The sequence below is a fragment of the Chenopodium quinoa genome, unplaced genomic scaffold (genome assembly GCF_001683475.1).
Source record: "Chenopodium quinoa cultivar QQ74 unplaced genomic scaffold, ASM168347v1, whole genome shotgun sequence".
In the NCBI taxonomy this organism is placed as follows: Eukaryota; Viridiplantae; Streptophyta; class Magnoliopsida; order Caryophyllales; family Amaranthaceae; genus Chenopodium; species Chenopodium quinoa.
Genome location: NW_018745454.1, coordinates 204,923 through 227,638, shown reverse-complemented (window position 1 = coordinate 227,638; position 22,716 = coordinate 204,923). Strand labels below are relative to the sequence as shown.

The following is a 22,716-nucleotide window of genomic DNA, read 5'->3' as shown; positions in this document are numbered from 1 at the left end:
GGTCTGCAATAGAGTCAGACACCCAGTGATACCTGCCGCGTCAGCCCGACTCGCAAATCCTAGTTGGCGATACAAATACGCCAACGTAGCCGATCCCCAGGAAAACTGGCCTACACTGTCGGGGTCACACGCCTCTACTATGTCGCGTGGCCTGAGCTTATTTCCGCCGCTCTTATCCGGAAACAAAGTACATCCGAGGAGTAGAAAAACATAAGCACTCAGCTGTGCGTGTGCGTCCTACGTGCACTGGGGTACAAACACCGCTGCAACACGGATGCGATCTTCACACCTCCGTGTTCCCAAACACCTAGCGCCTCGGTGTACAGTGCAGCCCTGTCCACCGCCAACAACTCCGCCAGAAAATCTGCCTAATCCGCATCAGCCACAGCACAAAGTCGTTTACCCTCAACACGAATCCCCAGAATGGCCTCGACGTCATGTAACATGATCGTCATCTCACCGAACGGAAGGTGGAAAGAGTTTGTATCCGGCTGCCATCGCTCAATGAAAGCCGTGATCAGCGTACTGTCAATCTTATCGTGCATGGTGGCAGGAACGTGATTCACCCCAGTGCCCTCCAGTCGCTCGAACATCTCGCTCTCCGCCGGCCAAGCCTCAGCCCATGTACACAAAAAGCTACAAGTCTTTTCCCGGGTATGACATTTCAACAACCCCGTAACTGAAGGCCTCTCCTGGTCCTCCCAAATACGGGCAGCTATGTGTCCTAGAAAGCTAGGAATTACACTCCCGTCAACAGGCCCACCGGGCACCTCACTCCTAACAACCCAAGAATCATTACCGGCCCTCCACCGTTTCCTGCTTGCCCCAGATACAGTGGACGCAGATGATGTGCCAGATCTACTAACAAACCTACCACCCCTACCCTTACGCACCTCCACCATATGTGTCTCGTACATGTCATCAACCCTCTGACTGAATGGACCGTAATCATCATACGGTCCACTGCCATCGTCCACATCCTCATCCTCATCTGCGCCCTCCTCCTGCTCCTCCTCCTGGTCACCCTCCTCAGCATCATCATCGTCATCGTCATCCTCATCCCGACGGTGGATCCGTTCTCTACGAGCTTAGGCCGAAATACCACGGGATCTGACATGTCTATGCCCCGACCTCTCCACTGAATAGCTTCTACTAAGAAGCTCTACATTCTTCCCCGCACCATGACGACCCAGTGAATTATACACAAAATTTTAAAATATATAAACATACAAAAATTTATACGAAAAATAGCTACCACTACCCAAATCAAATAAACTAAAAACATACTAACAAATTAACATAATAAAGAAATTAACAAAACAATTAAATAAAAATAATAGAATAAAAAATACACTTAAAAAGGAAATAAAACCAACACAGAAGAATATATATAAACATAAATAATTCATTCCCAATTAAAATAAATTAACTAACCAAAAACAATATCAATAATAAAATTTAAAATAAATTAACTAACCAAAAACAATATCAATGTCACAAAAAAAATATAAAACAAATCAAAATAGAGAATAAAAATAAAAATGTACAAAAAAAACAAACAAATAATTGTAAACAAAATATAAACATAGAAAAAATACAACAAAATTGAAAAAATTTATTAAAATAAACAACAAAATATAAAAATAATTCAAAAAGATATTACACAAAAAAACAAAAAAAAAATAAAAACAATATTTTAAAACAAATATAAAAAAGAAAAAAAAAAAGGGGGGGGGGGCGCCTTGGCTGGACGCCCAGCCAGCGGTGGTGGCGCCAGCTGCAGACGCCGCCACCAGTGGGCTGGCGCCTGGGCTGGACGCTACAGCCACGGCTGCGGCGCCTTGAATAAACGCCACAACCGTGGCTATGGCGTCCAGTCCAGGCGCCAGCCTACTGGTGGCGGCGTCTGCAGCTAGCGCCACCACCGCTGGTTGGGCGTCCAGCCAGGGCGCCCCACCTCCGTCACGGCGGTTTTCCCTTTTTTTTTTTTTTTTTTTTTTTTTTTACAAATTGTACCTTGCCTCCTTGGGACCTCCTTCCCTCCGCCGCCGCCGCCAATTCCTTGCCTTGCCGCCTCGACATTGCCGTTGTTTGAATTTTTTTTTTTTAGAGAGGTTGAAAGAAGATGAGCGATGAGAGTGTGAGTGTTTTTTTTTAGGTCAAGGGCAATATTGTCAAACCAAGTGAATTTTGTGGGCTTTATATAGTAATTTGTGGGCGATGTTTAACAAATCCCAAAAATAAAGTATTCATGGTTTCCACTTTCCACTATTATCCTTGTCCAATTGTCCATGTTATTGAAATCCCAAGCCGATGAACAACTAAAAGGAAAGGATGCTAAAATAGGGCCATTTTGTAATTTTTAAAGAAATTACCATTGAAAACTTAGTTATTTTTTATTTATTTTTTTTTTTAAAAAAAAAAAAAAAAAAAAAAAAAAAAAAAAAAAAAAAACTCTAAACAAGTAAATCAATTGAGAACCATGAGTTAACAAAGTCGTCTATCTATCTACATGTTTTGTCATAACTCATACGAAGTAAGTCACAAAATACTTGCAATTACTCTACTTTTATTCCCTTCACTTTTTTTTGTTTTTTTTTTAAAAGGGCCAGAAATACGTTGTATCTCCTTCACTTGAAATTACATGACAGAAAAAAACACACACAGCTCAAACTAAGAAGAAGATAATGGGTGGTAGACCAACAAGTTTAGCCTCTAATTCTGACACTTTAAACTTTGCTTCACCAACGACTTCTTCTTCTTCTGTTGATTCTGTTTTCGGTTCGGTTCCTACTCGACTCGAAGTTGAATATGCAATTACAGCCTTTCAAAGGTATGGAATATATTTGGATTTTGGACCGACCTTTTTTGTACATAATATTTAGTTGCCTTCACCTAGTTCTCAAGGTTTGTTGCTTGCTGTGATTTTTGAGTGAAATTAATCATCCAATTACTGAAATATGCATGAGATATTGAGACATAAGCAATTACAAAAATGGGATATTGAAATTCTAAAGAACCCCTCTAAAGTAAGATATTAAGATGAGTTTTACAAGATTAAACAGAACATACAGGTAGTCTGATCAAATTCCCTTCAAACTTTCAGTTTCATGATGCAAGGGCTTTCTTCATCGATGTCGATATTAGATCGTCTTCAGCCTATCTTGAACCATGATCAACTGCAGTCTACTGGATTTCAGAGGGTTTATGATGCCTTTCTCTTACTACAGACAGTTCCATATGTTCAAGTAAGTTAACTGATTAATTTGTTCTGCCTTTAGCAATTAGCATCATCCCCTAATGTGTAGAGTACGGAGTAATTTACAACTCGTAACTTAAAAACAAAGGAAGAGAAGAAAAACAAATGAGTAAAACATCTTTGTTGTGTGCAGAGAATGGTGGTTTCGATATCATCTGATAAAGCTGTGTGGGATGCTGTAATAAACAATAACGAAGTTCAGGAGTTCCGTCAGTCAGTCAATCAAGGTACATTTCAGATACTTTGTACGAAGTACTTCATGATATTGATTAACACTGCACTTATTTAGAATTTTTCTTTACTGATTAACTGAAGAATTGCCGATGCAGCAAAATCAAGCAGACATCAGAGGTCTGATGAAGAACCTGCCTTGGTTTCAATGATTTTAAAGTGGATTTTGGACAACATGAAGCTAAAAGTTTTGCAACTGATTGAGTCGTTGAAGTCTGTAGTCAGCAAGAGCTTCGAGTCTTCCCAAAACAAGAACACAACAAACCCTGAATTGAAACATGGGTTCGAGGAGATGATTGTTTCGACTGTACTTCTCTCTACCATTACTCTCATGATTGTGCTTGTAACTCGTGCCTATGGAGCATAATCGTGATTAACCCTGGTTAGTTTGGGCTTATTAACATGTGCATATTTTAAGTATTGTAATCAACCTATTCAAGCCTCTTGAAAAATCTGCATAGATCTTGGCTCCCCGGCTCTTAAAAATAATTCCGGTTGATTGCTTAACCATTAGGCACCTAACAAAGGCGAAGATTGGATAGTACCCTGAACCCAAGTTTTTGCTCATTATGTTACTTTAGGTAATCCGGTAACCTATAGTTTCCTAACTAATTAGGCATATAATTTTTCGTCGAATAATGCTATGGGAATTATCTGTAGTAGTCTGTATAAAACCTTGTAAAATTGCATACAGTTTAGTTAACAAGTAAAGTGCGTCAAGAAGTAAAAAAAAAAAAAGTTGTAAATCAATGTCTTGCAGTTACTGTCTGTTGTCTGAATTCGAATCACTGAATGCCTTTTGCAATGATCTAGAATCACAGATCAGTAAAGCTTAATGTACATTGTTTAATCAGATGGCTCAATAGAGTATAAATCCAATCGACGACTTGACATGAGTACATGACTGTAAGTCGACACAATTGCAACTTGCCAATTCAAAACACCGCCTCCTAGACTTCTGATTTACGGCCTCTTAGTCAGTAATCAGGTCTCATGGTGCAACAGCATCAGGGGAAAGGCAGAGCTAGTATTTGGCTATTTGGGACAACAGTACAAGATATAAATGGGTTGACTGAAGAATGAAAACATAAAAGAACTCTCTTCGTCTCAAATTAGTACTAGGGTTAGGAATAAGTTATATTTTGAGACAATTATGGCAGATAACTATATTCCATCAAAATTCTCACAAACTAGTTTGCTTATATTCTATTTTTGGCAGAAATGAAAGCAGCTGAGTAGACCTGTGTAACGGTGTATGACCGATCTTACACTCATTTTAATGTAAGACGTTTAAAATTAACCCCGAAAAAGATAGAATCCAGAAAACATCTCCCTCTACCTGTCTCATAATACACACTCTGTACTAAATTAAGCACAAATTCACCACCTTTCCTCAGCATTTTCACCTTTTCTCTCTTTCTACGAAGGGTCGTGGAATCAGACGTGGTTAGACTGATTTCCATAGCCTACTTCCTCACAAGCTTCCTCGTCGTATAAAAAATTGGTACGGAGTACTTGTGATGGCAAATCAAATTTCTTTCTTTTCGTCATGATGCATAAGGATGCTTTAAGCCGAAAGCTACTAAACCCAACTTCATTAAAATAATCAGCTGCTTTAACTTTTGCGTTTGGAAAATTTATACTTTCATATTTTCTGAATGAATCCATTAAACAATTCGATATTTTCGATTTATATACCAGCCATTATGGTATAGACTAAGGAACAAGGATACAAAAAACTAAGAAATAAGAAATTTCTCCTCTCTATATACTTCACTGAATACACAAATTGCCCGTTACAAATATGTCAATCTTCTCCAAAATTTTTACATTTTCTGTTATCTCAAAAGATAAAATGGAACAAGAAACTGGTAAAACAAATTCTAATTCGTCTTTAACATCAACTGTAGCTAACAGAAATGAGATTGAAGGTCAAATATCAACTGATAAGTTTTGTATCAATTCTGTTTTTGGGTCCGTTCCCACTCGAGCTGAGGCTGATTACTCCATGACAGCCATCCAAAGGTATGAACAGCAAAGCATTAGGACCTAATCTCTTCTTACTTGGTTTGCTACTATTTCTTTCCTCTACTTCAAAGCCTACTTTGTATTGTTGGGGGAAATTAGAATCGAATCATAAGATCCTAAGAAACATATACACGGGTGCTTTCACTGACCTGATCTACTGATTTCCCTTCAAATTTCAGTTTTATGAACCTTGAATGTCCAAGAATGTTGGTGGAGAATCCTGAATTTCAACTGGTAAATGCTGCTTTCCAGTTCATGAAAACACCAGTGGTTCAGGTAACTCTATTTTATAAAAACTTACAAACTAGTGATCAACCAAAAAGATGATCTCAATCTTCTTTCTGCATGCAGGAAATGGTAAAATCAGTAATGTGTGACACAGGCATCATTACTGCTATGTTGAATAACAGCGCGGTTCAGGGGTTCTTAAGATCTCTAATGCTAGGTAATACAGCGATAAGGTTAACAAACGGCACCACTAACACAGCTGCAGCACTAGCAGCAGACAACTCTCAGAGCGAACACAGTTTGGTTTCAATGGTTTTGAGCTGGCTGTTGAAGAACATTGGGAGTGGACTTCAAGGAATTTTTGGTACTCTAAGGTTACTAGTTGATAATACTATAGAGTCCCTTCAAACTGAGAACATAGGCTCTGGTTCCAATCCCGGGAAAGTCATTCACTTGACTCTGTTTCTCTCTGTCATCAATCTCTCGATTGTGTTTGTGAGGCGCGCCTTAAATCAAAGGGTTATGGTTTAACGGTTTTCAGATGTACAAGTGTACAACAGTGTTGTGTCCATTTGATGATTCACATTTTTCCTTTGATTACTGGTTTGTGTCCTCAAGAACTATAGCAGTATTATCACAATAATGTACCCTCCCAAGTAGTATCACTGTTTTATTAATGGTTTGTTGCATAAACTGGTAAGTTTCTTACACTGTAATAGAGAAGCTTACTGGCTTTCTCAAAGTTTTAGTGTGGTTTCTTTTTATATTACGCAGTATAAAAATTCTACCAGTAGTCGTTTAATTATGAAATATCCTTCTATGTTTGATACACTTTACATGTCATATTGCAACCACTTAAAAGCTTGAGAATTTCTGCAATGGTGGTGTTTCACTGGCTGCCATTAGTTGCCACCAATCGGCAGTGTCGATGACAACCATCACTTATTCTTCACTCTCCCTCCTATAGTCCTATTGTCTTTCTTCTCTAATCTCTCTAGCTAAGTCCATGCCCTTTATCCTTTTTCTTATACAGTTGTCCTCCCCACCCCCAATCTCCCTTTCTCTATGCGCTCTGTCGAACTAACTGGTGTGTTCCCGGTTATCACAACGTGCTACAGTGCATTACTACAAGGATGATTAATAGAGAACTATACATTACAAGTTACAAGTGCGAGGACAGATAAAAGAGATTTCAGAAGAGGTAAAAACTGTGAATATAGACTTCTAGCAACTCAAGTGCTTATAAACTCATCAAAGATGGTGATAGTCATGAGGAAAAAGAGAGGAGAATTTATTTTTCATTTTGAACTTCACTGTTACATTAGCACTTAACTGGAACTTAGCAAAAGGGATATCATACATAATACGAGTACATACGGAGTAATTATCAAAAAATGTCAACCTACCATATATAGAAATATAGAATTGTCAAAACTAGAAGATGAGGTAACCACTCTCCATTTGATTGAGTACCAATTCAGTCCAGAACATGAGATTACAAAATATTAAGCACAAGGTTGAAAAGTTTGCAATTTTAACCGATATTTACCTCATTCCACATTGGATTAGACTATATAATTAACAGAACAAATTGGCTGGATTGAATCCTCTGTCATGCATGACTTGAACAGGTCTCAGTGATCTGAACGGCAAACGCTTTACAAGCTTCTCTAGGGAAACCCCTGGCAATTAGTAAGTAAAAGAGAACACCAAACTTGAGAAGTTAAGTGCTCCTATCTAGGAAGACTCCAAAATTTAACCCCACAATCTTGGGGCCACTAGCTCACGGTCAGCAGCTGAACCTTCACTTGCAAGATTCTGGATGCGAAATGAAAACTCTTCTGCCTAAAATGATGAGAAGATATAAGCAATCAATAATAATCACACTTGCATGTAATGAACAGCTAATATGCATGCACAAAATTAAGCACAATAAGAAAAGTATCTTGACTCATATCCACCACTTATTATTCCTATTCTATTTTTAATTCTGGAGCGCAATCATAAGTTTTGGAATGGGTGGAGAGCGCTGTGTATCTAGCATGTAGTACATCTCTAGCAAAAGTATGCATATAGTGTTATGAAGCTAAGCAGCCAAATCATCTTAAATCCTAAATATATCCTCGGAGTAGAGGTTCACATTTCTGCCCTGATTATGTAAATCAATAGCACTAGGTAGAAGTGCAGCTAAAACACTTAACATTCCTGAAACCAACTTTCCATAAAAACTTGGTGCTAGAAACCTTTTTTTTTTTTTTTTTTTTTTTGGGGGGGGGGGGGGCAGAAAAGGAAAATAAAATTCTCATTACACGTGAAATATAAGATATTTTGAGGTTTAGTAAACAGCAGTGTCACTGCAAAGATCGTAAACAATTATGTCACAGTATATATTTTAAAGCATGACCTCCGCCAAACAACCTTTGCCAGATAAATTGAAACTGAGAAAGGAGGCTACAATTTACTAACCTTTTCATCAATCCACATCAGAGAACTCAATTGATTATTCAAGATCCTCACCACCACGTCTAATGGACTCATTCCTTCAGTTGTATCAAGTTCTCCACCCTACATAGCAAAAATTAATGTATACAGTTTCCGGATAAAAAAGTAAGAAACTAGTAAAACTAACATGGCATGGAATGGAACATATCCATACCTGACTAGCATTCAGGGACTGAATAATTGATTTAATTTGCTCTGTCATGTGTTCTAGCTCCCTTTCAACAGATTCTGCCTGATCATACCTGCGCCACCAACAAGTATTAAAGGCAAGTTCAGTATATTTCAAAGACGCCATCTGACGGTTGTGTGTCACTTGTATCGACAGACTAAGCCCGCAATAATGCCCAAACTTATGTACCAAACACAAAATTGCAGACAAGCAACAAACTCTCCTCTGTAACTTATTGGAGAAATCTGTCACTGCCAGCAAATGATCCTTAGGGCATCACCTCTAATAGAAAAAACACATATTATATCAAATGGTTCCAACCACAACCCTTATGGCCATTAAGTAACCCCGACAATATTATCGAATTTTGTCAGCACTCCCTATCAAGCCAGGCCCCGATTGAATTACAACTTGCAAGGTGTAAGTAGGATTTGAAAAGGGATCAGATGGCAAATGCTGACCCCAGCCAATCCTGGAGCCCAGGAGCTGAGATAACTTCTAATTGGCATTTTTCACCTAGGAAAGGATGAAATAGACACACAAAAAGGACCAATAACACCAAGTACTTACATTGCATCTCTGGTGGATGCAGCTTCACCATCTAGAAGCAAATTTCGTTCATCCTTGTAGATACGCTCGGCTTCTTCTTCAATACTTTCCAAAGCTTTATCAACCTTGAAAGAGTCCAAAACACAAAGTAACATAAGAGCAAACAAAGTTGGGTTTAGTCATTAGAGTTTAGGGCAATGATATGATACAGTTCCATAAGCAACACAATAGTGGAGTTTCAAAAAATAAAAGAGAATAAAATTTACCCTGACACAAATTTGCACTTCAAAGAAATATATATAAGAGAAATCAGTAGCTGACGGTGGAAAAATGCATACGTACAGCTTTGTATGCATTTCACAGATAGTTATAATCCGTACATAATATAACATCCCCGGCTCCCCGCAGACTTGTAATCAGCCACACAGAATTTAATGAGCCAAAGCTCAACTTTCTGTAGGTCTCAGCCGTCTCACTGTGAATCTTTAACAGGTGAACTTAAAAAGACACCCCCCCACACACACACACACACACACCCAAGTGCACAAATCCCACCCACACCCCTTTATAAAGAGAATGCCACCATTGGATACAAAAAAAAAAAAGTTTGTTTTAGCAGTTTGAAGGGTTGCACTGGGGATGGAGACAAACAGAATTCTGCAGCTAAAGTTAAGTTCAAGAATGGCTCTTCTGCTGATGTGCCAGGTTTGGCTCGAATTTAGATTATTCTTTAAAAGCCAAACTCGACCATGATTTTAAAGTTTGTAACAAGTTCAAGAAAGTCAAGATTGATAATAAAGTTTTATCAAACCAAGCACACAGATGTCACAGTGTGGTTTGGCTCAGCTCGTGGCGAGCCATAAGCTAAACTGTAATTTAATCAAGGTCTTGTGCGCAGAAAAGCATATGAAAAATGCTGAAATTCAGAGTTGACACTTATTCTATTTAAGAAAATCACATATCACAGATTCTCAGGCACACTTGTTAAATTGGCTAGTATGAAGAAAAATTATAGGAAAACATTTGGACCAAAATTATTTCCTACCTAAGAACTTATCAAATCCAGCAGTAAACAATGAAGCCAACCTTGAGAATTAAAACCAAACCAAGCTCCAAGGACATCAATATCTATGAGTTAAACCCTCTCCAATAGTAACTGTGTCTAGTCCATACATTGGTGTTAAAAAAAATGGACACTGAGAAGCGCCAAAGACCAATGCTTCAATCACCATGCTGCCTTACAGAGTGACAGCACAAGACAGACTCATTGCTCTTTATCACTTCCAAGACACCATGTAAGGAATCAATATTTGGGAGAAGGGCATATTAGTCATAGTCTATTATTAGTGACTTGGGGAATAAGCTAGAGTTTGTTAGAAGAGTCTTTCTATATATAGACCTCATTAGGAGGAATAATCATCATGTTGAATATTGTTGAGAAGTCTGTTATTGACTTGTTGGAGAGCACCTTCCTCTCGAAAGAAGGCATTGTATTGTTGAACAATCAGTTTGATAATACAACTTATCCCTCTTAGCTATCCTTTCCTATCTAATTAGCTTGCTTACTTACTGTTTGGGAGCTAATTCCTAGCACACCATCATAGAAAATCAAATGTAATTGATAGAAAAGCAAGAGATTCTAGCCAAAACAAAGAAAATCTGCAATTTAAACTACTAACACTGCATTATACTCTGTGCAGAGCCAGAGCATTGTCACAAAATTATATATAGCACAAAGTTGAAAATAACTACCTCTTGTTGATGAGTCTCGATTAACTCCAGCTGTCTTTCCAAATTGGATTGGGTCTCAACCACTTTTGCTACTTCGGTCTGATCCGTGATGAAAGTACATCAAGATTGAAAAAAAAAAAAAGACAGGATTAGAGTACAGATAAGCAACGGAGCAACTCAACAAAAAAAAACCTATATGCACTCATCATACATATCTCTGAGAAACCATTATAGATAGAAATAAGATCATCCTGATTTTTTTTTATTAAAAAGGACTCCTAGTCACACGCTCACTCCTGCCTTCCAGCATGCCTTACTTCCATGGTTCTAGAGCCAATCTATAGTGCCCAATGAAACAGAGTTCTGCTCCAGACATATTCCAGATTTCCAGGTACTAGCCTCTTTCGCCACTCGAAAAAGGATTAGAAAGCTCGATTTTACCAATTAAGATCATCATGTCTTTCTTAAGAGGATGCCATGTTCTCCAACTCTCCCCTCCACCTCATTACATCCTTCTCTTATTTACTAAGATCTCTTTAAAACAAAACAAGTCCATCCACATTCCCATTAATTATCACATCATATTAACAGATACACATATGCGCTCGCTCGCTCGCACGCACGCTCAATTAGATCATCAAAAGAAACAAAAAATTCCCATGTACACACATAAAATAAAAGACAATGGTTTAACTCATTCAAGCTCCCAAAATAACATTAGACGAGCAGACCAATGCATAGGGATTACTGAATTAGAAAAGGCAGGAGAAAATTCAAAAAAAATACCTCAAGTCGTAGAAGTACATCTCGGTTTTGCAAGATTCTTTTGTCCCAATCAGCAACTGCATTAGCCTGCTTCTGGAATTTTCTAGTACGGTCTTGTAAATCAGAGTTCCACTCCTTGATGATCTTCCAGCCAGAAAGTCCATAGAAAAGCCACATGGATTTTTTATTTTTTTTTCAGATAACAAGGGGAAGTCCAGCTCGTACAAGATAACATTATAGAAAAAAATGCGACTAAAAAATGCTGTCAGCATGTTTCCATGTTATAGAAAAATTAAAGTACCTCTTCAACAGTTTTTCCAGTGATCTCAGACGGCAACTTGGGGATGGGAGCAGATGTTACAGGGGTACTCACGGCAGAGGTAGTTCTACATAAAAGAGAGAACATGAGCACATGTAAGATAAAACCCCACAAAAGTAAATTTTGATGTCAGTACAATGAGTCTATTGGCACATAGAAAAATTTAATTTTCTCGTGGTGGAATGAAAGAGAAGGGAAGATAGAAGTGTTCAGAATCCACAATATACATCAATTTATTGCTATACCAGCAAAAGAGATAGAAGCAGAAATTTCTTAATGAATAAACTTCACTTGCAAATCAGGATGGTGCTAAACAATGCTAATCACATTGACAAAGGTAGCCAATATTGCTTCATTGCAATAATTAAGCCAATAATCTAACCACAATCTAGAAAGACCTTTAAAATATCATTGTTGGCACTCAAAGAGAGTAAGATTGCCAAATGAACAGAGAGATAAAAACTTCAATTATAGGAAATTCTGTATCATTGATTTTGATCTACACAAATAAAAGGCACTAACCCACTACTTGAGGCTACAGCAACAACAGAAGATGTTTGTACAGCAGTTGTTGTAGAGCTGGAGATGGCCGCTGAGACAGAAGATGTAGCCAGGAAGCCTAAAACAAGACTCATTAGACCACTTAACAATTTCTCAAGGATCATGGAATATGGAAACAAAATAGAAAACAAATCTCTCATCGAATGAGACAAGCTTCACGATGTAGTTGGTTCATAACCCAAATAACAAATACTTATAAAAACAACAATTATAAAAGGTAGCAGTGCCAAGATCCCTCGACAGAAAAAGGCTCTTAACACTTTGGATGCAATCACAATAGCAAATAAATATCATGTGTGCTTTGAAGTAAAGAGCCACTGCTTTACACTACGGAGCTAGTATATTCTAGCAAGATCATCACACAAAGCATATCACACTAGACTACTCTCTACTTCAACTTTACTTCATTTTTCTTTTACCGACATATGTTCCTCAGAGAGATTTAGATCGTTTTAAAGGATTGCAAAATTTGGATGCTTTCTTCTCAAGATCTTGAAACTTTCTCAAGGCATTAGAATTTCAATGATTATCTAGCTAAAACCAATTGTAATAGCCACTTCTTCCATGAACTCCAGAGACTCATTCAGATTCGAGCTCAACCTAGATTGGTCAGAACAGAAACTGATTGGTTTTTGGTTTTTTTTTTTTTTTGCTCTACTTATTCCTTCTTACAATTCCAACAAACCCCCTAATTGTACTACCTATAAATAACATAACAGTATAATATCTGATTAAAATCTCATGTGTCGGATTGGATACACAGGGAAACTATACCATAGTTCAACATTGTACTATATATTAGAAATATCATGGAAATGCAACAAGAACAAGTCCCTTTTACTCCCCAACATTAGCAATAACAAAACCAAACATCATGAAATCCGAGTAATTCTTACTTCTCTGCATATTAGCATCAATTCAGAAATCAATCAATTAAATGGCACAAAATTTAGCAAAGCTCACCAGTAGCAGTGCTAGCAGCAGCAGTACTGGTAGTAATAGTAGAAGCAGTTTGCTGAGGCTGAGATTGAGAAGACAAAGCTGGGGTAGTAGCCTTAGTTGCAGGAATAGTAAAACTCGGAAACGAAGCAGTAGCATTGCTCAAGGAAGAAGACCCGGATGAGACCCCAAAACCAGTAAACGCAGTTGCTGCTGGAGAAGCCGCAGCCGAAGCTGCTGGTGTCGCCACAGTTGATGAATTCAGTGAAAACCCAGTGACTGCAGATGAAGCAGTTGATGCAGCAGCAGCAGGTTGAGCTGATGAATTCAGTGAAAACCCAGTGAATGCAGATGGGGCAGTTGATGTAGCAGCAGCAGCAGCAGGTTGAGTTGATGCAGCAGGTGTTGTAGTTGCAGCAGCAAAGGGAGAAGAAGGTGTTGTAGTAGCAGCAGTGGCAGCAGATGGAGGAGTAGTAGGGGTGGCAGTAGCACCAAAGAGCGGCTTCGAAGCCGAGGCGGCGGCGGCATTGTTGAAATTGAACAATGACGATGATGTATTGGTACTAGCAGCAGAAGAAGAAGCCGATGGCGTAAAGGAAAACGCTGGAGAAAGCGATGCAGCAGTTGTGGTTGCGGTTGGTGCTGCTGTTGCTGTTTGAGTAGGCGATTTCAAGAATGAAAATGCACCTGTAGAAGTAGCAGCTGATGAAGAAGAAGCAGACCCAAATAGAGAAGATGGTGCAGCAGCAGATGAAGAAGAAGCCGACCCAAATAGAGAAGATGGTGCAGCAGAAGCTGACCCAAATAGAGAAGATGGCGCAGCAGCAGAGGAAGAAGAAGCTGACCCAAATAGGGAAGATGGTGCAGCAGAAGAGGAAGAAGCAGACGCAAAGAAAGACGACGGTGCAGCCGAAGAAGAAGCAGCAGACGCAAACAAGGACGATGGTATTGAAGCGGAGGAGGTGGTTGAAGCGGTGGCAGGAGAGAAAGAGAAGGCGGGAGCCGCAGCGGAGGATCCGAACCCGAATGAAGGAGTGGGGGAAGACCCGAAAGCGAGTGATGGGGCGGAGGAGGAGGAGGAAGGTGTAGCAGAGGAAGCAACCCCAAATGCGGGAGTGGAGGATCCGAACCCGAATGAAGGGGTAGCGGAGGAGGAAGAAGCGGCGCCGAAACTGAGTGATGGGGCGGCGGCGGAGGAGGCGGAGAATCCGGCGAAGGAGGGGGTGGAAGAGGCGCTGAAGGGGGAAGGGGAGGGGGCGGCTGATGAGGTAGGGTTAGCGGCGAAGGGAGAGGGGGAAGGGGAGAGAGAAAATGGGGAAGGAGAGGAAGAAGAAGAGGAAGAGGTTGAAGAAGTGTTGGTGAAGGAGAAACCAGTGAATCCCGCCATTGATGGTTGTTCAAGCTTTTTCTGTTTCAATGGAGATTGGAGAATGTGAGTTGGGTTTTGCGGGGGGAGGGAATTTCAGGGTTTTGATTTTAGAGCTTTGGACAGCGGTGCTCCGACGGTTTTTTTTTTTTTTTTTAAGAGCCACAAAGGCGGAGTTGAGTATTGATCCCAACGCTTAAAATTAGGAAGAAACTCTGATCATTTGAGCTATTCCTTGCTTACAGGGTGTTTGGTATGTAGGAATGGGATTAAGGATTATTAGTCCCAAGTTTTCATAAACCCATATTTGTAGGGGTGAAAGTAGTTTGGATAAAAACCAAAAACCGATCCAAACCGAACCAAACTAGAAATTCGATTCGGTTTTCGGTTTGGATTCGGTTCCAAAAACCTGAAACCGAATTATTTCGGTTTGGATTCGGTTTTGGATCCTAAAAAACCGAAAACCGAAATCCAAACCGAAATGTTTAAGCCCATATAGATTCCCAGCCCAATTCCCCTACATATATATAGCAAACCCTAATATCCTCCTTCATTTTTTCTGATTTTCGCCCACCTTCATTCCTCAGTTCCTCTACTTCCTCACCAAAACCCTTCATTTCCTCACTTCCTCCCTCATCACCTCACTCCGGCCACCGTATCTCACCACAATATCTCACTCCGGCCACCATACCTCAATTCTTTCCTTCAGTTTCAGTGTCTCCTTGTTCCAATCTTAGTTCCTTTCTTTAGATCTGGTGTTCGTAGACTTCGTACTCCCTCAAATCCGCGACGCGCCACCACCTTGTCAATTTCATCACTCACCACCACCTCCCTCACAACCGCAACAGTCTGTCACGGCCCCTTACCACCGCTCGTCCGCCGTTCTACTCTCACTACAGCACTCAAAGGTAAGAGATCGAATTAATTTGCTTATGTTTAGAATTTGCTTGAATTTCGATTAAATTTCTCCAATTTCCTTAAATATTTTCGGGTAATTGCTATTTATTGACTTGAATTAATTAATCTGGTTATGTAGCTAAATTGTGTTTGCTAGTTGCTACTTTGTTTGAATTTGGCCTAATTAATCATGAAGTGTTGTTGATTAATTTGGGTCTAGTTGATTGGAAATTATGATTGATTTTCTATGGATTTTTTAGCCCCTCGATTTGCATGTTGTAGTTGATTTTATATTTATGTTTTTATAATTTCTTTTTATATATATATATATGGATTTGTTCATTTGGAACCTGCATGTAATAGTAATAAATTTTTTGATTGAATTTGTTATTTTTCTTGGTTTTTTTGTTGTTGTACAGGAAGTTGAGGAGCTTGGAGCTGCCAAGTTAATTGAAGGCTTGAAGTTTCCATGTTTACTGTTATTAAATTTTAAGTCCTTTCTTATGTTTGTAACTTAATTTTAATGGCTGAACATTTTTTTTTTTAATTATGTTTATTTCTTAAATTTGGCCAATATCAAGCCTCAAGACATATTATATTATTATGGACTGAATTTTTTAAAAAGAAACTTATTATGGACTGGACTATATTTAGGCCCAAAATAACAGGCCCAAAAAAAATTCGGTTCGGTTTGGATTCAATTTCCAAAACCGAATTATTTCGGTTTGGATTGGATTGGATTGAATCCAAATTCGGTTTGGATTCGGTTTCATAAATCTGAAACTGAATTAATTCGGTTTGGATTTTCGGTTTGGTATAAAATCCAAACCGAATACTGAACTTTCACCCCTACATATTTGTTGGATGGAAATTAGATTAAAGAATTCTCTATTTAAGTAACCCTTAATTTAGTAATGTATAATTGTGTATTTAATTTTGAGATTGCAACATCAAGGGTTAAGATTACAGGGTTTGGGTTTAGGTTTAAAGGGGAAATATCATATGTCTTACTTTTTGTGTTCCATTTGTGTTCTACTCATTTTAATTGGTTGTCATAATATTTTTTGGCCTATTAAATTTTGAAAAGTGAATTCTTGTTATTATGACAACATGATTTAAACTAGGGTTTAGGGTTTAGCAATTAAGGTTTGGGTTTAGGGTTTAGGATTCATTTGTCTATTATTTGTTGGGACCATTGGACGCAAATTAATGAGATTGTAAATAATCTATTTATGAATACTCCTTATAATATACAACAAGTGTATCATACTTACATGAGCAATCTATCTATCTATATATTATACTAAAAGACAATCGCTTTAATGTGAGGACGACAAATGTCACTGTTTACATATTTAGCATAGTTATTTTTATTAAACTTCAAACAATAAAAGCAAGTTTCTATACATGCATAAGATTTTCATGATTTCTTAACATAAATATTGATTTAATTTTTTATAATAAATATATACTTTTCAATACTACAAATAATCCATAAAATCTTTTCAATCTTTATTTATAGTTAAGTTAAAGAATAATAACTAATTTGAAGCAATATGATTAAAGTGGCATAATTAAGGAAACAAATATTTCGTATTTTGAAAGGCTAATATTGTTTTTTTTATGAAAATTAAATGAAATCGATAATATTTAGTTTGACGTCAATTATGAAATCAATACAAACATTTTAAAAAAATCAGATGTACAATAATAAAATATTGTGCACCTATTATAAAAGCTTTATTGATAAAAGTTACCCAAAATAATGTAAAAGTTTTTTATACAAAAGTTTTTGATAAAGATACAAAATAGTGTAAAAATTACTTTTATTGTTTGTTGTACTCCTTGACAAATACTGAATGCTGAGTCGAAATGTTGTCATGGAAAAAAATACATAATCTTGAACATAAATTTAATTTTAATCGGCCTTTCATTTTCTATACAATGTCTTTTACAATGACCTTTTGTTTTTCTTGCATAAAAAAAATTAAAAAAAAAAGAACTAATAACCAATCTAAACAAGAGCAATAAAAGTTAAATTGAATTAGACATTTTACGGAAAAGGGATAGATATAAAATGTATTATAACTATTACTCATGTTTTAAATTATAATATTCGTATTAACAATGCAATTACTTATGAATTTTTTTAGAAAAACTAACATTTTGATTTAAAAATCGTGCATTGCTCATGTACTATACTAGATATACAATAATCATGTGCAATAATTTATGTTGTTTTATACAGAATAATACTTTTAACTACAATAGTATGTGTATATAATATAATATTTTTTATAATATAAAAAAGTATACATATATAATATAATATTTTATAACACGTGTCCTTCATACCAAGTGTAGTCCCAATCACCACTACACCAATTGGTTGTTGGTGTAATGGTGATTGTGACTACACTTGGTAGGGAGGACCTGTATGCTCTCCTGCAACAACAATCGGAAGGGGAGTGGAACCTAATAACCTAGAACTGATCCTCAAATCTGGATTAGCCCAAAGGGTGAATCGGATAGAAAACCCAAAACTCAATGCATATATGACGGGAATTAACTTATCCTTTATCTATCTTATACAAAACTCCAAAGTCTATTTTTTTTTTCAAAATATGATAATAACATTTGTAAATTTTTGTTAATATGAAAGATATAAACCTATCAAAATGTATATATAGTTAAATTGTTTAATAACTTATATCGAATGCGTAGTTTTATTAAAATTATTCGCATGTAATCATTAAATGTGTTGGATGTTTGTGTAGCTATGCAATGTCCAAAACTTTAGTTGAGCGACTTTGATTTAGTGATTGTGCGGTAAAAAGATATTGACTTCGATCTTGAAACCTAGTAGAAAAATACAAAAAGGCACCGAGTCATACCCACCGATTTTTAAAAATCGGTGGGGAAAAAATGGGTGGGATTAGGCTTTTTTTAATTGCCACCGGTTTAAACCGAACCGTTGACATATGTTTTAAAGGCCACCGGTTCAAATCGGTGGCAATATAATTAAAAAAAAAATCGCCCCTATATTTTCTTTCACTTTGCGCGTTCTCTCTCTCTTTCCTCCATCTCGTGTTCTCTCTCCTCACTCCTCAACTAGATCTCCCTCTTCTCTCTCTCTTTCCTCTCTCCACCGTGCCGCCGTCCATTCCTCCCGCTTCCCTCTGTTCTTGTTCACGGTGCGTCAGTCGGTCGGTCCTAGCAACGGCGGCAGTGGCGCAAGGAGCTGATACAAACCCACCTCTCGTCGTTTCCCCCTCGCGAAATGATTTTCCCTTAAGGTTCGTGATTTTTTCTTCTTTTCTCTTTAATTAATTTCTTTATTTCGTGATTTTTGAGTTTTTATTTTTCTCAAATTTACAATTTCATGTTTTCGGAAACCAAGGGTTTTCTGATTTTCGATTTTAATTCTATATTACTCCATAGAAATTGTTCCTTTCTTAATTACATGCAGCACCACAATTACTGAATTTTGACAACATTTCATTGTCAGATTTCTTGAAATCATATAGATCTGTGTTTTTGAGCTTTCAAATTACTAATGTGTAGTGGAGCGAACTTGGGTACGGGATTTAACCCGGGTATTGTGGCCATGTGAAGGTTGGGTATGGTGATGAGTTTGATGATGATGAGGTAAAGGATGTCTCTTGATAATTTTTCTGCATTTTCGTGATAATCTGACCCTAATTACAGAAAAAATTGAACTTGATATGGGGCTTATCGATTTTGTCTTTGATATGTATATTCACGTAGGTTTGTTATGTTAAGATTTGATTTATATTTGTGATCAATGTTGAATTTTGGTTTTGTCTATAAATCACTTAATTCTTAAGAAATAGGTATGTAGGAACTCAATTTTGGTCGAACAATTTAATTTTGAAGTACTGCTTTTTGCTCGTGAGATTTGTCAATATTTTGTGTGTATAGTAATTGTTTCTCGCATAGGTTTGCTGTGATGGCTGTGATGTTTGGGAGCATGCTGAGTGTGCTGAAATCTGTGGCAAAAATCTCAAGGTTGGTTCACTCTTTGTTTTTGTTTTATTGACAAGACCTGGTGCTTGTAAAGACTGTTTTTAGAGGATTTATTTGTACATTCTGTTTCTATCTAAGGATTTGGAAGATGCGGAATATTACTGCCCTGATTGCAAGCCAAAGTTTGCATTTGAGCCATCATACTCTGTAGCTCTACCTGAAGTCAACCCAAAGTACGTGTTTACTTCTGTTTGTTGTTACTGTTGCTTTACTTTCATTGTTATCATCATTATTAATATTGTTATGGATAATTTATTATAGATTTACAGCAAATACTTTTATTATTATTACTATTATTGTTGTTTCTGGCATTTATACAACCGATTTTGAGCTCAAACAATTTAGTAAGAGTTACTATTGTATGATACAGACAACCTGTGCCATCCGATGAGGTAACTGTTGCGTGCAATGGTATGGAGGCATCATATATCCCAAGCCTTCACTTGTAAGTTCTAAAGGTTACAAAAATTATATATTATGCTCTTTTAAATTCTTTTTTTACATTTTGCAAACAATCTGCTATTAATTTGATTATCTGTGCTCTTCTTTTTAGGGTTGTGTGTAAGTGTGGTAAATGTGGGACAAGGAAGTAGTCATTAAGTGAATGGGAAAAGCACACTGGTTGTAGAGCCAAGAAATGGAAGCATAGCGTCAAAGTCAAAGGCTCAATGATCCCCTCGCATCAGTGGGTAAGGCAGTCCTTTCTGCTTTAATTTGAATATGTCAAAACATTATGATTATATTGGATTTAGCTAGCATAGTTGTCGTTTGGTGGTCTCCTTGTACAGTGTGATCATACTCAATACTCACGCTGTCGGATTTCTGAATCACTTATGATGAAGGATATGAGATCAGTTAAGTGAAAGACTCTTGATAGTTTTTCATAGTATTTGTTTAAGCAAGGATATGTTTAGTGCAAAATTTTAATGAGATAGATGATATTTATGCAATCTTTGATGAATCTTTGTATTAGAAACACCAAGATCTATCATATATGGATAATATATTAGTAGGAATGATCAGTTGGGAAATGCTATATCTGCATATTAATGCATTAATTGAAGTAAAGTACTCAGATTTTGAATGTTGGTTATAACTGAGTCTAGCAGTAGGTTTGCTGAATTTAAATGACATTTCCAGGTGTTGATACAAAGGACTAGTGTTTTGTAGTCTATTTTTAATATGACTAGAAATAATAGACATTCATTTATTCATTTGCATAGAAACAGAAGATAATCTTTGGGCATGGCTCTCTGCATTTTTTATGTAATGTATTTAGTGGAAACAAAGAAAATCTTTGCTAGTCTATTTACATGAGAGAATGTGTATATGTAAATATGAGGCAAACTTAATATATGACTTCGATTTTTTTCTTTATTCTATGTTATATAAGCCCATTTTCAATGTACAATTAGAAAAGCTCCATTTTGCATATCATGACTTATTATTTACATTTTATAATTCTCTCAGGTAGTTGCATCACATATCTATGCTGATAATCGGGCCCCTATTGAGAAATTAAAAGATGGTGAAGCTCCCCTTTTGACAACTTGCAATCAAAAGCTGCTTATAACTGTACGATGATGGTTGTAGCTCTTATTGGTGTTCACCCAGCGTAAGTATCATGAAAGATTCTATAGAATGTATACACTAAATTTGATCAGAGCAGTAGTTCTATAGAATGTATAAGTATACACTAAATTTGATCAGGTGTCTAGTCATCAAATGAACATAGAATGTTACTTGGACTCCTCACATAAATCAGACTATAAGTTTCTGAGTTACCATACATTTTTAATTCCTGAGGCATGTGCATATATTGTGAATTCTGAGTGCAGTTCTTTCTTTCTCATGTTGCTTGTGACAACTGGTATCTCTCTTTGCAAAATTTATTAAGGGGACTTCACTGAGTACATATAGCCCCCCTCCCCCTCTTTATTATTTTTTTGGTGAAGATCTAGTGAACATATGTACAAAACCAATCTTTGAGTTTTCCTTTGTTCTAAGTTGGCTGGAAGTGGCCTGTGCATGTGGCCTGGTCCTGCCGGAGAGACTCTTGGCACTTGTCCTGTGCTACATTTCTGAAAATCAGCGTAGCAACTTGGTCCTGCCGACTGAGATGCTGCACTATATGCTCTGCTAGAGCTACTGTCACTTCTGCTCTGCCCTACCGAGGCTGTTGTAAATTGTTTATTCCAAATACTGGTTTGATTTGTTTATCTGATTTATGATTTGTTTACTCTGATTTGTGTAGGTTCTTGTTCAAAATGCTATAAGTTGATTGATTGATTGATTGTATTGTCTGGAATTTTACTTCTTCCGTAATAATGAACTTGTAATTTGGTGAAAATATACTGAAGTCTGTCAATTTCAGGAAGAATTAGTCTGGCCAGAATTAGATCAGTTGCTTTGGGATGAGGATGATGAAGTTGGAGGAAGTGGCAAATATCCAAGCAAAGAATTCACCAAATACTACTGTAAGGGCTCACAGTGAAGAAGGTACTGGACAACCTGATAACGGGCTTAATGCTGATTGAGAATTTGCCTAAAAAATCATGTCGTTCATGCCACTTTGTTTTTCGAGGAATATTGTAATTTTACAGCTTTTTTATGAAAAACAATGTAAGTTAATATATATGTAAGTGTTTATATATCATTTTAAGTGAAAAAAATGCAAAAAAAAAATGCAAAAAAAAAAAAAATTATTTTTTTTGGCCATTATTGCCACCGGTTTTGACCAGGAACCGGTGCCAATAACCTCTTTAAAAAAAGCGGGAAGGGTTATTGCCACTGGTTTTGAACCGGTGGCTTTTTATACGATTATTGCCACCCCCCAAATGCCCAGTGGTTCAAAACCGGTGGCATAGGGGGGTTTTGAACTGGTGGCCAATTTATATTTTCGTCTAGTGAATAAATTCTAAATAGAAAAATTAAAACAAAAGGAAATGAAAATAGTAAATGACTTTAAATATTGAAATAAACATAACCTTTTAAATCAATTTAGCGAATTCAAGAGACAATTTTAAGGCATTTAAAATTAAATGAGGGAAAATATATGTAAAAAGAACATTTTAGATATATAAATGTCCATGAACTATTATAAGAGTTTTGTCAACCTTTTTATA

At 37.0% G+C, this 22,716-nt stretch overlaps 2 protein-coding genes and 2 long non-coding RNA genes across 9 annotated transcripts; 3 read left to right on the top strand and 1 right to left on the bottom strand.

The window, feature by feature from the left end:
• Positions 1 to 2,172: 2,172 nt before the first annotated feature.
• Positions 2,173 to 6,556, top strand: LOC110714344. 2 transcript variants are annotated; one of them, XM_021892849.1, is made up of 6 exons: positions 2,173 to 2,833; positions 3,107 to 3,248; positions 3,393 to 3,486; positions 3,589 to 5,515; positions 5,698 to 5,794; positions 5,870 to 6,556. In XM_021892849.1, the coding sequence occupies exons 1-4, from the start codon at positions 2,688 to 2,690 to the stop codon at positions 3,855 to 3,857; spliced, it is 651 nt and encodes a 216-aa protein (XP_021748541.1). In that variant the 5' UTR covers positions 2,173 to 2,687; the 3' UTR covers positions 3,858 to 5,515; positions 5,698 to 5,794; positions 5,870 to 6,556. The 2 variants fall into 2 exon arrangements, with proteins under 2 accessions (XP_021748541.1, XP_021748540.1); XM_021892848.1 differs by lacking the exons at positions 2,173 to 2,833; positions 3,107 to 3,248; positions 3,393 to 3,486 and having other exon boundaries at positions 5,174 to 5,515.
• Positions 6,557 to 7,016: 460 nt separating this feature from the next.
• Positions 7,017 to 15,041, bottom strand: LOC110714061 (nuclear pore complex protein NUP62-like). Its single transcript, XM_021892525.1, has 9 exons — positions 13,306 to 15,041; positions 12,304 to 12,400; positions 11,764 to 11,848; positions 11,484 to 11,606; positions 10,719 to 10,796; positions 8,988 to 9,091; positions 8,403 to 8,490; positions 8,213 to 8,311; positions 7,017 to 7,591 (listed from the first exon to the last, which is right to left on the bottom strand). The coding sequence occupies exons 1-9, from the start codon at positions 14,666 to 14,668 to the stop codon at positions 7,502 to 7,504; spliced, it is 2,127 nt and encodes a 708-aa protein (XP_021748217.1). The 5' UTR covers positions 14,669 to 15,041; the 3' UTR covers positions 7,017 to 7,501.
• Positions 15,042 to 15,179: 138 nt separating this feature from the next.
• On the top strand, positions 15,180 to 16,191 carry LOC110714457. The gene is made up of 2 exons (XR_002510116.1): positions 15,180 to 15,555; positions 15,964 to 16,191. It is a non-coding gene; the product is annotated as an uncharacterized LOC110714457 (long non-coding RNA).
• A 2,355-nt stretch (positions 16,192 to 18,546) lies between these two features.
• LOC110713952 lies at positions 18,547 to 22,247 on the top strand. 5 transcript variants are annotated; one of them, XR_002510091.1, is made up of 8 exons: positions 18,554 to 18,840; positions 19,109 to 19,192; positions 19,505 to 19,573; positions 19,670 to 19,764; positions 19,962 to 20,036; positions 20,145 to 20,280; positions 21,062 to 21,206; positions 21,966 to 22,247. It is a non-coding gene; the product is annotated as an uncharacterized LOC110713952 (long non-coding RNA). The 5 variants fall into 5 exon arrangements; XR_002510089.1 differs by having other exon boundaries at positions 18,547 to 18,840; positions 19,109 to 19,573; XR_002510092.1 differs by lacking the exon at positions 19,109 to 19,192 and having other exon boundaries at positions 18,558 to 18,840.
• Positions 22,248 to 22,716: the final 469 nt, after the last annotated feature.